This window comes from Bacillus rossius, chromosome 1 (genome assembly GCF_032445375.1).
Source record: "Bacillus rossius redtenbacheri isolate Brsri chromosome 1, Brsri_v3, whole genome shotgun sequence".
NCBI classification, from domain to species: domain Eukaryota; kingdom Metazoa; phylum Arthropoda; class Insecta; order Phasmatodea; family Bacillidae; genus Bacillus; species Bacillus rossius.
The window spans coordinates 322,835,827-322,852,077 of NC_086330.1; the positions used below are offsets into that span (position 1 = coordinate 322,835,827).

Sequence of the window (16,251 nt, forward strand, 5' to 3'; positions counted from 1 at the left end):
CGCGGTCTCACTAAGAGTCGCTAGCAGAGGATTGCCCGCGGTCTCACAAGGAGTCGCTAGCGGATAGGTGCGAGAGAATGAGAGAGAGAAGGAAAGAGAGAAGGAAAGCCCGCGGTCTCACGAAGAGTCGCTAGCTGAGGAAAGGAAGATGAGGAATTCAAGCCAATGATACCACATTTGACTGAGGTAATATTTATTCTCCCAGATTGGCTGGGAGAGAGGAAAGCTCACAATAATAACTATTCTCTCAGATTGGCTGGGAGATGAGAGCTGTCTAGGCTTGTTAGCCCGCACAATTTATACAAGTTTCTTCTAGAACCATCTGTGTTAAAGTTTTACATATTTCTATCTCTTTTGCCTGATGATGATCTTTTGCATTTTACAATATTATTTCCACATCTACAAAACATACTTCCAGTATACACTTAATAATCTACCTAAATATTTACAATAATAACATATATAAAATAACTATGATACATTGTCTCTTTTTATTTACACTGCCATCTGGTGACGAGTGGTAGCACTACCAGGGCCATGGCTGGAGTGTTGCGCCGCGGACAGGATTGTGACCCGGGTTTTTTGTTTAATAAAGAGGAGGTACGACGTCAGACGCCCCCCCCCTGGAAAAGCCCGGGTCTAGGCCGTCTGCGCGCCCTCCAGCAGGCACATGATGCCTTCTCTCCTCGTAGTTGCGAGCGTCAGGGCCGGCCTGCTGGTTCCGGACTCCCTGGGTCGCCATTCACCAGTGTGTCCAGTTCGCTGCCTGTGACGTAATCTGCCAGGTACAGTGGGGGCCGGCGGCGTCGTCGGCGGTGTCTCTGGTTGTCCTCAGCCGGTTCCTCCACGTTGACCCGGAATTCGGCATCGGCGAGGGAGGCTCCATGCCCCCACCCACCTCGGGTAGGGGAGGGTGGTTCTGTTGTCTCAATGTCTTCCGGTTCTGTCACCAGGGGCTGCTCCTCTGTGGTGTTTACGCCTGCCTCTGGTGTCCCCGTGACATCAAGGATCAGAATTCGTGCTGGGTGCCTCCGGTGCTGTCGCCTCGGGGTCGTGGCAGGGGTTTCTGCAGGCCTCTCCATTCTTGTCCTTGGGCTCGGTGTTCCCTGGAACAGATGCTGCATCCCTTGGGGTGTGACAGATCGGTGGTTGTCCGGCATTGGTCTTATCACATCTGGAGTAGGGTCCTCCATGGCATTGCCCCCTTCTGGGAGTGCTGTTTTCCGGATGTGGTCCCGGTGTACTTTTCGCCTTTGCCTACCCCGGCGCACCAAATACGTACTTTGACTTAGATGCTTCAGGATGCGGTGTGGTCCCGACCACCTGGGGCTCAGTCCAGCGCAGTAGTTCCTAATTGCATTGGATAGGGGATGTGTGCGGACATACACGTGGTCACCTGGCTGTAGCTCTGGTGGTTGTCGTGTGGTCTGCGGAGTTATCTGCTGAGTGTAGGCCCTCTGGGGTTCTCGCGCTGTTGTCAGCTCGATCGCTTGCCGCCGACAGCGATCCTCGGGGTCTTCCCCTTCATCTGTCACTCCGTGGGCCGTCCATTCGCCGGGCATGGTCCATATCTCATCCAGTCCTTCTGCTTGCTTTGCTCGTTGACGCTCAGCATCTGAGGAGGTGCGTTGGGCGTCGAGATTTCGTTGTTTGAGTTCGATCAGGTCTGCTGGAGGTGGGTCATCATCTCCCACAGTGAGCAGGCGACAGGTCATGTCTCTTGGCCTGTGGTCGTGTGACCTGTGGGAAGGTGGTATGCTTCCTAGTGTATTTACTGCCAGGCGCTCATGTTTACCTAAATTTACCAGGCCTGATGCTGGTGAAATCAAGGCATCCTGCTCTACCAACCATGGCTGTCCGAGTACCAAATCTTCTCTGAGTCCTTTTACCACGACTGCTGAAGTTTGGGTCACCATCTCCCGTATACCCACAGTGATGATGGCATCTCCAATGGCTGTCCCGGTTCCAGTGTCCGTAGCAAGGCGCAGGGCACAGTGTCTGGGTGTGATATCTGCGGGTGATACACAGTGCTGGGCGACGAATACATGGCTCGCCCCTGTGTCTATAAGTGCGGCAGTCTGTCTCCCGTTCAGGGTGATGGGGATCCGCATCAGTCGGTTTTCTAGCATGGTGAGCTGCCCCAGTTGTTCAATGTTGTTCTCTGTGGCTTGCGGCAGGGGATTGGCTGGTACGGGGGTTAAGTCTGTAGGTCCTACACCCCCTACTGCCCATTTTCCCGCTGGTTGTTGTTGCTGTTGGTGTCTCTGGCAGTCCTGATGCCAGTGATACGTGCCCTGTGGGCATCCAAGACGGCACTGTGGTGGTCGGCCTCCATCGCGCCGATTGCCTGCATTCCGCCATTCTGGAGATATGTTCTGGCTTGTCCCACCAGGTGGGCCCTCGATCGCCTGTGTTGCTGTCCGCCATGGACGTTCCTGCGGTATGGCCCTGCTTGTCCCTGCAGGTGCTCCAACCTGATGTCTGGGTCCTCGTTCGGGGATAGTTGTCCCGGTCCGACGTCCCAGGAGGTGTCGTAGGTTGCCTTCTGTAGCTGTTGCCTGTCGTACGTAGTCCTCTACCGTCCCATTGCAGTATGGCCTGAGGAATGGTTGCAATTCTTCTCGCATTAATGCAGTAACTTCTGGCAAAGCTTGCTCGGGGTCTTCTCCTGGGGCTATGCGCCGGTACAGCCGCAGCTTGTTTGCGACGAACTGCTCTACTGACTCTGAGTACTTTTGGGACTCGCCGTAGAAGCGAGCCTTACAGCTCATGACTGCCATGCGGTCGTCAAAGCGCCGTGTTAAGCGGGTAGCAAACTCCTGCCACTTCATGTCGCAGCGTCCCCACAGGTTCCACCACTCACGAGCTTGCCCACGTAATTGCTCACTCGTGCGTTGTGTCCATTCTTCAATCTGCACCCCGCATTGTGTAAACCGTCCCTGACACCACTGCACAAACTCGCATGGGTCCTCATGCGCTAGCCCACTGAACTCTGGTAGCACTATGCGTCCTGTTGCGGTAGCTGTCCGCCCCATATGCACGTTTGGTTGCACTGCTGGGCTTGCAAGTACCTCCCAGTCTATGAGGTTTGCCCCTGGCTTCTGTGTTGGTGCCTGTGTGGGCCTTGGTGTTGCTATTGTATCCCAAACCAATGTACCCATTGCTAAATCTGCTCTCACTGGTTTGCACTCAGATGTGTTGTGCCACTGTTCCTCTCCTGTCATTAGGTCCAAGTCCCTTGGTGGTTGACCTGTTTCGCCTGTGGTTGTCAGTCTGTGTGGTAGCATTGTGTCACGAATTTCTACAAGTTCTGTCCTGCACACATTCTTCTACACTTGTTTAGTGAATATACACACTTCGGGTCGCCGAATCCTGCTGACTGTTCATGAACTCTGGTAGCCTCGATGATGGAGTGCCCCACGTTGGGCGCCAAATGTCGCGGCCTCGTCTCTGGTGATGATGTGGAGACGGGGTGGACGTCGCTCGGTCGTCGTGTTGTTTGCCCGGCGCCAGCTCTTGGGTAGAGCAGCCTCACACTCTGAGGCGGGAGTGGACCGTTCGGCCCAGTGCAGCTGACCGAGGACGGGCGGACAAGGAGTAGCTAGCAGGAGAGAGGGATGTAGAAGAGAGGATGCCCGCGGTCTCACGAAGAGTCGCTAGCGGAAAGGATGGAAGTTGAAGAGAGGGATGCCCGCGGTCTCACTATGAGTCGCTAGCAGAGGATTGCCCGCGGTCTCACGAAGAGTCGCTAGCGGATGGGTGGGCAGAGAGAGGTAGAATGAGAGAGAGAGAAGGAAGCCCGCGGTCTCACTAAGAGTCGCTAGCAGAGGATTGCCCGCGGTCTCACAAGGAGTCGCTAGCGGATAGGTGCGAGAGAATGAGAGAGAGAAGGAAAGAGAGAAGGAAAGCCCGCGGTCTCACGAAGAGTCGCTAGCTGAGGAAAGGAAGATGAGGAATTCAAGCCAATGATACCACATTTGACTGAGGTAATATTTATTCTCCCAGATTGGCTGGGAGAGAGGAAAGCTCACAATAATAACTATTCTCTCAGATTGGCTGGGAGATGAGAGCTGTCTAGGCTTGTTAGCCCGCACAATTTATACAAGTTTCTTCTAGAACCATCTGTGTTAAAGTTTTACATATTTCTATCTCTTTTGCCTGATGATGATCTTTTGCATTTTACAATATTATTTCCACATCTACAAAACATACTTCCAGTATACACTTAATAATCTACCTAAATATTTACAATAATAACATATATAAAATAACTATGATACATTGTCTCTTTTTATTTACACTGCCATCTGGTGACGAGTGGTAGCACTACCAGGGCCATGGCTGGAGTGTTGCGCCGCGGACAGGATTGTGACCCGGGTTTTTTGTTTAATAAAGAGGAGGTACGACGTCAGACGCCCCCCCCCTGGAAAAGCCCGGGTCTAGGCCGTCTGCGCGCCCTCCAGCAGGCACATGATGCCTTCTCTCCTCGTAGTTGCGAGCGTCAGGGCCGGCCTGCTGGTTCCGGACTCCCTGGGTCGCCATTCACCAGTGTGTCCAGTTCGCTGCCTGTGACGTAATCTGCCAGGTACAGTGGGGGCCGGCGGCGTCGTCGGCGGTGTCTCTGGTTGTCCTCAGCTGGTTCCTCCACGTTGACCCGGAATTCGGCATCGGCGAGGGAGGCTCCATGCCCCCACCCACCTCGGGTAGGGGAGGGTGGTTCTGTTGTCTCAATGTCTTCCGGTTCTGTCACCAGGGGCTGCTCCTCTGTGGTGTTTACGCCTGCCTCTGGTGTCCCCGTGACATCAAGGATCAGAATTCGTGCTGGGTGCCTCCGGTGCTGTCGCCTCGGGGTCGTGGCAGGGGTTTCTGCAGGCCTCTCCATTCTTGTCCTTGGGCTCGGTGTTCCCTGGAACAGATGCTGCATCCCTTGGGGTGTGACAGATCGGTGGTTGTCCGGCATTGGTCTTATCACATCTGGAGTAGGGTCCTCCATGGCATTGCCCCCTTCTGGGAGTGCTGTTTTCCGGATGTGGTCCCGGTGTACTTTTCGCCTTTGTCTACCCCGGCGCACCAAATACGTACTTTGACTTAGATGCTTCAGGATGCGGTGTGGTCCCGACCACCTGGGGCTCAGTCCAGCGCAGTAGTTCCTAATTGCATTGGATAGGGGATGTGTGCGGACATACACGTGGTCACCTGGCTGTAGCTCTGGTGGTTGTCGTGTGGTCTGCGGAGTTATCTGCTGAGTGTAGGCCCTCTGGGGTTCTCGCGCTGTTGTCAGCTCGATCGCTTGCCGCCGACAGCGATCCTCGGGGTCTTCCCCTTCATCTGTCACTCCGTGGGCCGTCCATTCGCCGGGCATGGTCCATATCTCATCCAGTCCTTCTGCTTGCTTTGCTCGTTGACGCTCAGCATCTGAGGAGGTGCGTTGGGCGTCGAGATTTCGTTGTTTGAGTTCGATCAGGTCTGCTGGAGGTGGGTCATCATCTCCCACAGTGAGCAGGCGACAGGTCATGTCTCTTGGCCTGTGGTCGTGTGACCTGTGGGAAGGTGGTATGCTTCCTAGTGTATTTACTGCCAGGCGCTCATGTTTACCTAAATTTACCAGGCCTGATGCTGGTGAAATCAAGGCATCCTGCTCTACCAACCATGGCTGTCCGAGTACCAAATCTTCTCTGAGTCCTTTTACCACGACTGCTGAAGTTTGGGTCACCATCTCCCGTATACCCACAGTGATGATGGCATCTCCAATGGCTGTCCCGGTTCCAGTGTCCGTAGCAAGGCGCAGGGCACAGTGTCTGGGTGTGATATCTGCGGGTGATACACAGTGCTGGGCGACGAATACATGGCTCGCCCCTGTGTCTATAAGTGCGGCAGTCTGTCTCCCGTTCAGGGTGATGGGGATCCGCATCAGTCGGTTTTCTAGCATGGTGAGCTGCCCCAGTTGTTCAATGTTGTTCTCTGTGGCTTGCGGCAGGGGATTGGCTGGTACGGGGGTTAAGTCTGTAGGTCCTACACCCCCTACTGCCCATTTTCCCGCTGGTTGTTGTTGCTGTTGGTGTCTCTGGCAGTCCTGATGCCAGTGATACGTGCCCTGTGGGCATCCAAGACGGCACTGTGGTGGTCGGCCTCCATCGCGCCGATTGCCTGCATTCCGCCATTCTGGAGATATGTTCTGGCTTGTCCCACCAGGTGGGCCCTCGATCGCCTGTGTTGCTGTCCGCCATGGACGTTCCTGCGGTATGGCCCTGCTTGTCCCTGCAGGTGCTCCAACCTGATGTCTGGGTCCTCGTTCGGGGATAGTTGTCCCGGTCCGACGTCCCAGGAGGTGTCGTAGGTTGCCTTCTGTAGCTGTTGCCTGTCGTACGTAGTCCTCTACCGTCCCATTGCAGTATGGCCTGAGGAATGGTTGCAATTCTTCTCGCATTAATGCAGTAACTTCTGGCAAAGCTTGCTCGGGGTCTTCTCCTGGGGCTATGCGCCGGTACAGCCGCAGCTTGTTTGCGACGAACTGCTCTACTGACTCTGAGTACTTTTGGGACTCGCCGTAGAAGCGAGCCTTACAGCTCATGACTGCCATGCGGTCGTCAAAGCGCCGTGTTAAGCGGGTAGCAAACTCCTGCCACTTCATGTCGCAGCGTCCCCACAGGTTCCACCACTCACGAGCTTGCCCACGTAATTGCTCACTCGTGCGTTGTGTCCATTCTTCAATCTGCACCCCGCATTGTGTAAACCGTCCCTGACACCACTGCACAAACTCGCATGGGTCCTCATGCGCTAGCCCACTGAACTCTGGTAGCACTATGCGTCCTGTTGCGGTAGCTGTCCGCCCCATATGCACGTTTGGTTGCACTGCTGGGCTTGCAAGTACCTCCCAGTCTATGAGGTTTGCCCCTGGCTTCTGTGTTGGTGCCTGTGTGGGCCTTGGTGTTGCTATTGTATCCCAAACCAATGTACCCATTGCTAAATCTGCTCTCACTGGTTTGCACTCAGATGTGTTGTGCCACTGTTCCTCTCCTGTCATTAGGTCCAAGTCCCTTGGTGGTTGACCTGTTTCGCCTGTGGTTGTCAGTCTGTGTGGTAGCATTGTGTCACGAATTTCTACAAGTTCTGTCCTGCACACATTCTTCTACACTTGTTTAGTGAATATACACACTTCGGGTCGCCGAATCCTGCTGACTGTTCATGAACTCTGGTAGCCTCGATGATGGAGTGCCCCACGTTGGGCGCCAAATGTCGCGGCCTCGTCTCTGGTGATGATGTGGAGACGGGGTGGACGTCGCTCGGTCGTCGTGTTGTTTGCCCGGCGCCAGCTCTTGGGTAGAGCAGCCTCACACTCTGAGGCGGGAGTGGACCGTTCGGCCCAGTGCAGCTGACCGAGGACGGGCGGACAAGGAGTAGCTAGCAGGAGAGAGGGATGTAGAAGAGAGGATGCCCGCGGTCTCACGAAGAGTCGCTAGCGGAAAGGATGGAAGTTGAAGAGAGGGATGCCCGCGGTCTCACTATGAGTCGCTAGCAGAGGATTGCCCGCGGTCTCACGAAGAGTCGCTAGCGGATGGGTGGGCAGAGAGAGGTAGAATGAGAGAGAGAGAAGGAAGCCCGCGGTCTCACTAAGAGTCGCTAGCAGAGGATTGCCCGCGGTCTCACAAGGAGTCGCTAGCGGATAGGTGCGAGAGAATGAGAGAGAGAAGGAAAGAGAGAAGGAAAGCCCGCGGTCTCACGAAGAGTCGCTAGCTGAGGAAAGGAAGATGAGGAATTCAAGCCAATGATACCACATTTGACTGAGGTAATATTTATTCTCCCAGATTGGCTGGGAGAGAGGAAAGCTCACAATAATAACTATTCTCTCAGATTGGCTGGGAGATGAGAGCTGTCTAGGCTTGTTAGCCCGCACAATTTATACAAGTTTCTTCTAGAACCATCTGTGTTAAAGTTTTACATATTTCTATCTCTTTTGCCTGATGATGATCTTTTGCATTTTACAATATTATTTCCACATCTACAAAACATACTTCCAGTATACACTTAATAATCTACCTAAATATTTACAATAATAACATATATAAAATAACTATGATACATTGTCTCTTTTTATTTACACTGCCATCTGGTGACGAGTGGTAGCACTACCAGGGCCATGGCTGGAGTGTTGCGCCGCGGACAGGATTGTGACCCGGGTTTTTTGTTTAATAAAGAGGAGGTACGACGTCAGATGATAGAGAACACTTCGGAAACTATCTGGAGAAACAATTTTTGAGCTCTTTTTTTTTTTTTTTTTTTTAAATCATATCAATAAAATAAAAACAATAAAAATTATACTTTAATTAAAATTGAATAAATAAATAATAACCAAATAATTTAGGACTTCACATAACGTAAATTACTTTTACTGTTTCCCATGCAAAGCGACCAAATCAAACACATTTCCATATAAATGTTTGGTACTGTAAATTTTCACCCTGCACGTGTTAAGATGGTATTGGAATTCCCGTTCTTGAATAGTAAACATGTACAAAGCCTTGTTGCGCATTTTAATAAATTCATTTTTATTTTGTGAATCAATATATTTCATAGTTACCTATTTTATAAAATTACGTATTGAAAACTAATTTTTCTAACCTCCATCAGAAAACTAATTTTAAATAAGCTTCTAATGGTCGTGAACAAACAAAGGAAAATAATCTAAAAATACATGTTAAAAAAGAGGGGTTATGTTCTGTTTATAAACAAAAATACATGTGCATTTGCATTGCATGCTTTTCTTAGAATGAGTATTTGGAGTAATCTAGTAAAATTATGAAAATTTTTTTACAAAATGTGTTTTCTCCTGTATCGGTTCGGAATCGGTGAATCGGCAATAGTTGTATTGGCATATCGGCAAACATTTGTGGATCAGTTTAGCTCTATTATTAATTTTTATTACGTTGTTTCTACAATAATTTATTCTTCCACAAAAATATAAAACAGTTGCCGTTTACAATATCTTAAAAGATATCGCAATTAAAAACATCACTCTCTACAAAACGGTGCTGGCACACTGGGGATAAAAAAAAAACATATAATGGAGCAGTACAGGGGTAAAATGTAAGGGTATAATATTTTGTAAGACACAAAACATACAGAAGGACAGACAAATAAACAGCTATTTAGACAGTACCAATGCAGGAATTCTCTAAAAAGTTTAAAATAAAATAAAAAATTAATTTTGGTAAAAACCAGGACGGATGTAAACGTTCTAGTTTAAAAGGATTAAATATTTTTTTTTAAAAAACCCCAGACTAAAAGGAAGTAAGTAACAAAAGATAAAAATAAAAAGCATTTTAAAAATAATTGATTTGTCACGAAGTCTGTCATATAAACATCTAATTATGACTTCTATTTATGTACCTATTTGTTTCTTGTACAGATAGACACAGCAGTAATATCAAATATAGGTACTACATATATTAATTAGTATAATTAATTAGTATTGTTATCTCCTGCAGCGACTCGAAAAGAGTTGCCAAGGGAGATAGGGTGGGTTTTTTTTCTTGCGAAGAAAATTAAACAGTTTTGTGTACAAGACGCTTTTATTGGTTATAATATGGCACACAACAAACATGCAAACTTGGAACTGATTCGTCACCGTTTGCTTAAATAGCTGAAACAGGTTACTCGCAAATGGCTGACGATCTCTGTAAACATAAATTAGAACACTTTTAATCTGATGCAATAATCTCGAAATAACAACAAATAATAATACTGACATTTAGAAATTATCTTAGCTATGGCAACAAAATATATGTAATTTTTGGTATACAATATTCTTTGAATTAAATTACTGTTACTTCCTGAATTAACTTTCCTCAATTATACACAATTTTTATCTGATACATAATTCAAAACATAACCTTGACTATGACATAGACCAACGCCGTGAGTTTGTGTCCGCCCTCTATTTTTATTATATTTAACTTTGAAGTCAAATCCTAGTGGCGCTTTCGCCTACACACTATTTGAGGCGCGGCCAACTCGTCATCTTTCTATTTCTGGTTTTCTGGCGTGTCAGTCCTGTCTATCAATTCCTTAGTCTATTTACAAAGTCAATTCCAGGTACATCTGTCAACGCTACCTATAAATCCTTCTTTGTCGTATGTGGACAATGTAGATGTTGACTTTCACTCTCATAGCGCCGACTCGCTCCTTCTCCACTCGCTGAGCGAGTGTCCCTAAACAAAAGTCTGCTCCCTGCAATATTTTCCTTCAGGGGTTATTTGCCCACTCCTGAGGACTTCAAATTTGACTAGCAGCTTTTCACAAAATTACTCGTCGAGCGAGTTGCTACTCGCTCCTGGCGAGTAATTGTGGCGAGTCGTGGCGTCTGAGGGTAAGTCCATTTCTTCTTATTACGTCGTCTGCGGCTAAGTCCCGGTCCCGTGTGAAAAGTTACAGTTCCACTTACTGCTTGTTGAAATTCCGTTAAGTCCCACCTCGCCTGCTGATGGAGGTGAGACTCCGGAGTTCACGGCTCGGCCGCCACAGGTAGAGTCCGGTTCTGTCTCTTCGAGACAGAGCAGTGATTCCCTTCTGCCCCTAGTGCAGATTCTTCTAAGTTGGCAGCCTCGTGTTGTCGTGACGTTCCGGGCTTCGTGGGCGATGGCGGCAGCGTGACGATCTGTTGTCTTCTTGGTAGCGGTGATAAGCCGAAGCCTCTGGCTGGCACCCAGGCACCTTCTGCCTGCTGCGTGCTAACACCCGTATTTATACCAGGCGAACCCAGCATGACATCATCAAGTGCCAATCAGCACGGACTTGAAGTGACCTCATCTATAGCCAATCAGCGCTCTGTGCGCTGTTGCTAAGGGCCTCGTCGCCTGAGAAACTCGGGTTTCCTGGGGCCTAGGAGGTATGCAACCCCTTAGACTCCCGAGTATTGCAGTTGTCCTGCCTTTTAGGGAATTCTCGTTAGGTAGGATTTTCCTACCATAACAGTATAATGACAAATCTAAGAAAATTCCTCGGGGCTGCCATTGCCATCTGTGTCCGAAATAATTTCAATTAAAATATAGCAGTACATAAAAGCTATTATGTGTCTCATAGAGATGCAGTAATTTATATCAACTAAAGATTACATTTATTTACATACCCAATGCAATTTCAATTTGTCACAAACTCATATACTGTAAAATATTAGTTCATTTCGGGGCAGGGAATGAAAGTTTACAGAGCTTCAGGAGAAAATGTTTTATAAACTACTGGAGATTTACAAGTGATTAAAATTAGCATTCTAATTACTTAAGTGTGTGGTACTTGAGCATATTTGTTTTGCCTCTACAGCATTTTTTTGTAGACAGAGAACAAGAGTCAAATACAGCACTTCCTTATCTTTAGTTACAGAAAAAATGAAAGTGTTACCTCTTGAATTCCCTTAGGAGACTGCATTCTAGTGTAGTGCCTTGCACAAAGAGACTACATGCTTGATGCAGGAGTCAGTATCCTCATTAGCGTTCCCATTTTTAAAGACCTCGAGCATGCAGAAAAAATATCTGTATATATAACAAAACTGTGATAGAGTTTTATCAGTACATGGAATATATTTTCAAAATTGTGCTGGATATGGTTAAAATGAAGTAAAAAAAAAAGGTGAAAACAAAAAAATTTTTGTCTTTTAATTTGTTATATCACACAAAAATTATATAAATGATTTTTGTGAAATTTTGCGCTATAATAATATGTGTAGTGAAGAAAATTTAGGTCAGTTTTCTCCCGATCAGTTTGTACCAATCCAGTCTCAATTGGTATGAATTGCACATATATAAAAACACTCTAATATTTTTTGCTGGGCAGCAATAATAATTTCAGTTCAATAGAATTTCACTTTTTGATGTTATGTCTGTTTACCTTGAAGATTGCCTTGAATAAATAAAAGAAGTTGCAGGGGTGTGCAACGGTACAAGATACATCGTTCCCCCAAAATACACACTCTTGTTTTCACATGAATTACTCTAAAACTAGTATTCCACTAATTACCAAAATTCCACATAAACAAAATCGCGAGTGCAGCTAGCATTACCTAGGAATCTGGTCTTGCATTAGTCTTCATATTGTAAAATCTTGTCACAAGTTCAAAAGCAAAAATAAAAAATATATTAAAAATTAAGAGCATCATGTTTGAGTACTCCTGTTTCAACTCACACAGCACATTTTTTTGTGAATGATTTGGGGGAGGGAGGGGAAATTTTCGTAATTTCAGCAGGAAAATCATGTGACACATAAGCAATGCAGTGTGCCTAACCAAGCAATCCAAAACCCTGCTGGTGACCTTGTAACGTTGCAAGTCCACACGGGTCTAAGGGGGGCAGGGGAGGCAGCTTGCCCTGGGTTCTGGGTTAGAGGTCAACAAATATTCATGGACTAAAAAAAGTATGGAATAAAAAGGTGACTAGAAAAAATAACTTTACAATATCTAATAATATTTTCATTTTACTCGTTATCGATAATCATACAGGTTTTGATAAAATTTAACTTAAAATTTGACATATAGTCTATATGGATTTAAAAAAAAAATATGCATGGTATGTTTCTTAGAGTTTTGGTGAGGGGAGGGGGAGAGGAGAGGGGGTTGGGCACTAAACACAATTTCTGTTTTGGGTGAAGGAGAGCTAAATTTGTCTCTGGAAGCCCTCTGTCTTCTCATATGCTGTAAGCATAACTTGATGTTTAAAGTGAGTTAAAAAAATATCAGTTTGTTTTAATAATTAGTAGGAGCATAATTATGTATTGTGTTATAGTTTTTCATTGGTATCGGAGACTTAGATGACTAGTTTTCACAGCTTTATTGTATTCATTTATGAGTATTATGGAGATAATTTTGTGATTTAGGGAATTATTCACTTAAATTTTCTAAAAATGTTTTAAATTAATAGTTGTTTATTTTTGATTTTTTACTAGGTTGGCATGCATAAGAATGTAATGTTTTGCACTTTATGTAACTTATATTTCACTTTTTTTCTGTAATTTTCATGTTTAAATTAATTTCAAGGCTTTATTTTAATTTATTGATTTTTTTTCAGTATTGTAATGGTGTAAGATAAACTACCGGTATCTCGCAAAATTACATAGTTATGTAATTTATCTTAGTAGCATGATGTGTTCACCAAATTTTTTTTTAGTGAATCATAATGTACACAGTTGAGAAGTACAATAATACAGATTCTTTCTTGAATGTTACAATGCTTTTTTTTATGAGAACTGTGTGTTAAATGAGCTATGTTTCTATTAGTTATTTGGTCAAGCCATCTGGCCACTTCCCTTCTGTATGGGTGTAATGCAACCATGTAGCCTGACTCTGAAGTTGTAGCTCTACAGTCTATCCCCCAGGTCTCATTACTCAGCGGCTCATAAATGTAACGTATTACATAAATTTAGAGCAGAATAATTTTACCTCTGCTGGACTGGACCAGACCGCAGTTTAACGTTTTTCTGTTTCTACTTCTAAAATACTTTTTGTCCACAGTCATATGTATTTTGGCTAATAGTGAACACGAGTGTGCCCATGAAAGTGTCCTTAGGTACTGGAAGATCCTTGTATGTCCCAGTTAATAATTTTCTAAATATTCTAAATCTCTCCAGGCATATACTAGAATGGTTTTTTACTGTTATAACCATTGATTGCGACCATTTTTCTCTCTGATTTCTTTTTTCCTTCTTATATTTCATCTCTGGCAACTTCACTGTAGACAAGATGCAAAATGAAAATATAATTAAATAACCTTTAACAATAGTTGATATCACTAAAAAAAAAAAAAGTTTTCTTTATAGAGCCAGTATTTAAAGTACATACAGAATGTATATTTTGTAGTTGATGAGCCTGAACCACGTCCTCCGGAGAGTCCAGAAGAGAGGCCAAGAACTTCAACTGAAGCACCCCCAGTGCCGTCCACCACAGTGACTCACTCTGCAACCGAGAGCACTACAGCACCAACGTCAACAACCACGCATGCGGGCACCGCCTCGACGACGCCAGACACCTCCTTCCTCGCGGAGCACTTGGATGCCAGCGGTCAGGTGCTCAGGCTGCGCGGGGGGTCCGGGCCGTGGGAGGGCTACGTGCAGATGCGGGATTCCGGCCCTGGGTGGGGCCTGGTGTGCGACGACTTTGCGAGCTGGACCATCCAGGAGGCGCACGTGGTCTGCCGGCAGCTCGGCTTCGAGAGGTGAGGATGCTCCCGAGACTTCTGGTCCCGGTCAGTCTCGAGCAGTTGGTGTTGGCTGTAGAGAAGAGAGCATCGTGCTGAAGTGTAATGGTCCTTCCGATGTTCCCTAAGAGGCGAGGCCCAGTATAGGACTTGGTAAGGAGGTCCATCAAGGGATCCCCTTTCCCTGGGTTTCTACTGGGTACGTGAACGTCATGTTAATTCTCCAAAAAGTCACAAATTAAAAAAAAAATCATTTATTACGTTAAAGAGGTAAGATATTGTACTGTAATATAATATATTTTATAGGTGACTGCTAATATTACTCTCATATAACTTGACTGTCTTAGACTTGAGAGCAATGATTAAACAAGAATATTAACATTATCACACCGATCAGCAAAACTAGTTATGTTGTAATAGGTCAAAGTACTGAAGTTCTTTGAGGGGAAGGCAACTTATATGTTCAAATAATAAAAACAAAACAAATCCTATATTATAACATTATTTATAATTTGGTCCTTGTTCAAAACACAATAAATTACATAGTTTTAGTAATAATGTAAAAGTGTAGGACTACTTTTTTAAACATGTTTATGTAAATTGCTTTCAATGTAATAAATTTACAATATAAACTTAATACACAATATCTAAAACAATAATTATTTTATGGCAGAACGACTATTTTTTGTATATAAAATGCCAGATATAGGTCGGACATATTAAAATTAGCAATCATTCATTCAATTTAGGTCAGTTTATAAGCCTTCGAAAATAACACACTGTTAATAGTTTACTGATATTTTTAAGCAATGGGGTTCGCTTTGGCTAGCTGAGGCTCAGTGGTAGTCACAAGAAACGTTCAATAGGACCACTGAGTGTGTGTAAGAACCAAAATTACGGATAGTGTTCCGATTCAAAATTAGTTGTTTTACTCTTTAAAAAAACATGCGATTTAGATAAGTCTTATTGATGATAATCACATTTTAGTAGTGTCTTATGACTGTGAGAAACTCCTACAGAAACAATATTGTTTATATAATTAGTACAACGTATGTGGATAAGTGAGGAAAAATGTGCATAACAATGTACTTACGAAAATTGCCGCTTAATTTATGGTAGGTATCACAAATAATCACAATGTTTTATATATAAAAACACTTAACATTAATATAACATTTGTTATAGTTGCAAATAGTGAATATCCTTGTTTTCACATTAAATTCAGTGGATTCAACACCACATAATACCATAGCACTACTTCATAGTTCAAAATGTTCTTAAATTAACAAAATGCTTCCTGATTAGCTGGAAAGCCGTGAGATTAAACGTTTTCTCCAAATCAGTATAACAATAGAAACTGTCAACAAAGATGAGATAAGTGTAAAATAACACAGATTTAAAATAAAAGCATAATTTTAGTGTTACATTTCATAATACAAAACTATTTCAGTTTACAAATATCATGAACAATAGTCCTGAGAGGGGTCTGTGCATTGTGTTGACATTCGGAAAAAAATAGTAATAGAGTTCTCGAATACGTTGATATTGATTACATTTTAAAGCAAAATACTGTTTATAAAGTCATAATAAACAAAATGCTGAAAATAAAAATAAAAAAAATATTAAATAACATCTGTGCCAACACTTGTTTTAGTACAATATTTTATTTTTTGTCACTAAAATGTGTTAGTCTTCATTAAAACATATCACCTTTAGATAAAGAATGGTTTGAATATTGAAGACAGTAGAAAAAATAGTTTTACCACATTGACAATATAAATTCAATGACAAATCATCACTATGTTTGCATCAGTTCATGTGTGATACGATTACGGAAAGATATGAAAAAGTCCAAAGAAATTCAATTATTTTTATTCTTACAGCCCAGTACACACTGGCAGTAAACTGCGTAATAGTTCTGATACTAGCCTGAATAGCTAGGGTAAAGACAATGTAGAGGTACTTGGGGGAGATTATAATATCCTGGTAATAACCATTTAGAATCAAGGTGAGAGACTTCCTACAACTAGGTGATTAAGTAACAATATAAAATTTCATAGATCCAATTTGTGTT

The 16,251-nt window shown here is 44.5% G+C and overlaps 1 protein-coding gene across 3 annotated transcripts in view; it reads left to right on the forward strand.

The window, feature by feature from the left end:
- Positions 1-16,251, forward strand: part of LOC134527975 (uncharacterized) — a 144,758-nt gene that overhangs the window by 12,741 nt on the left and 115,766 nt on the right. For all 3 annotated transcript variants that reach the window (XM_063361096.1, XM_063361094.1, XM_063361095.1), the window contains one exon: positions 13,841-14,195. In XM_063361096.1, the coding sequence (XP_063217166.1) occupies positions 13,841-14,195 (355 nt within the window). The remainder of the gene's footprint in view (positions 1-13,840; positions 14,196-16,251) is intronic.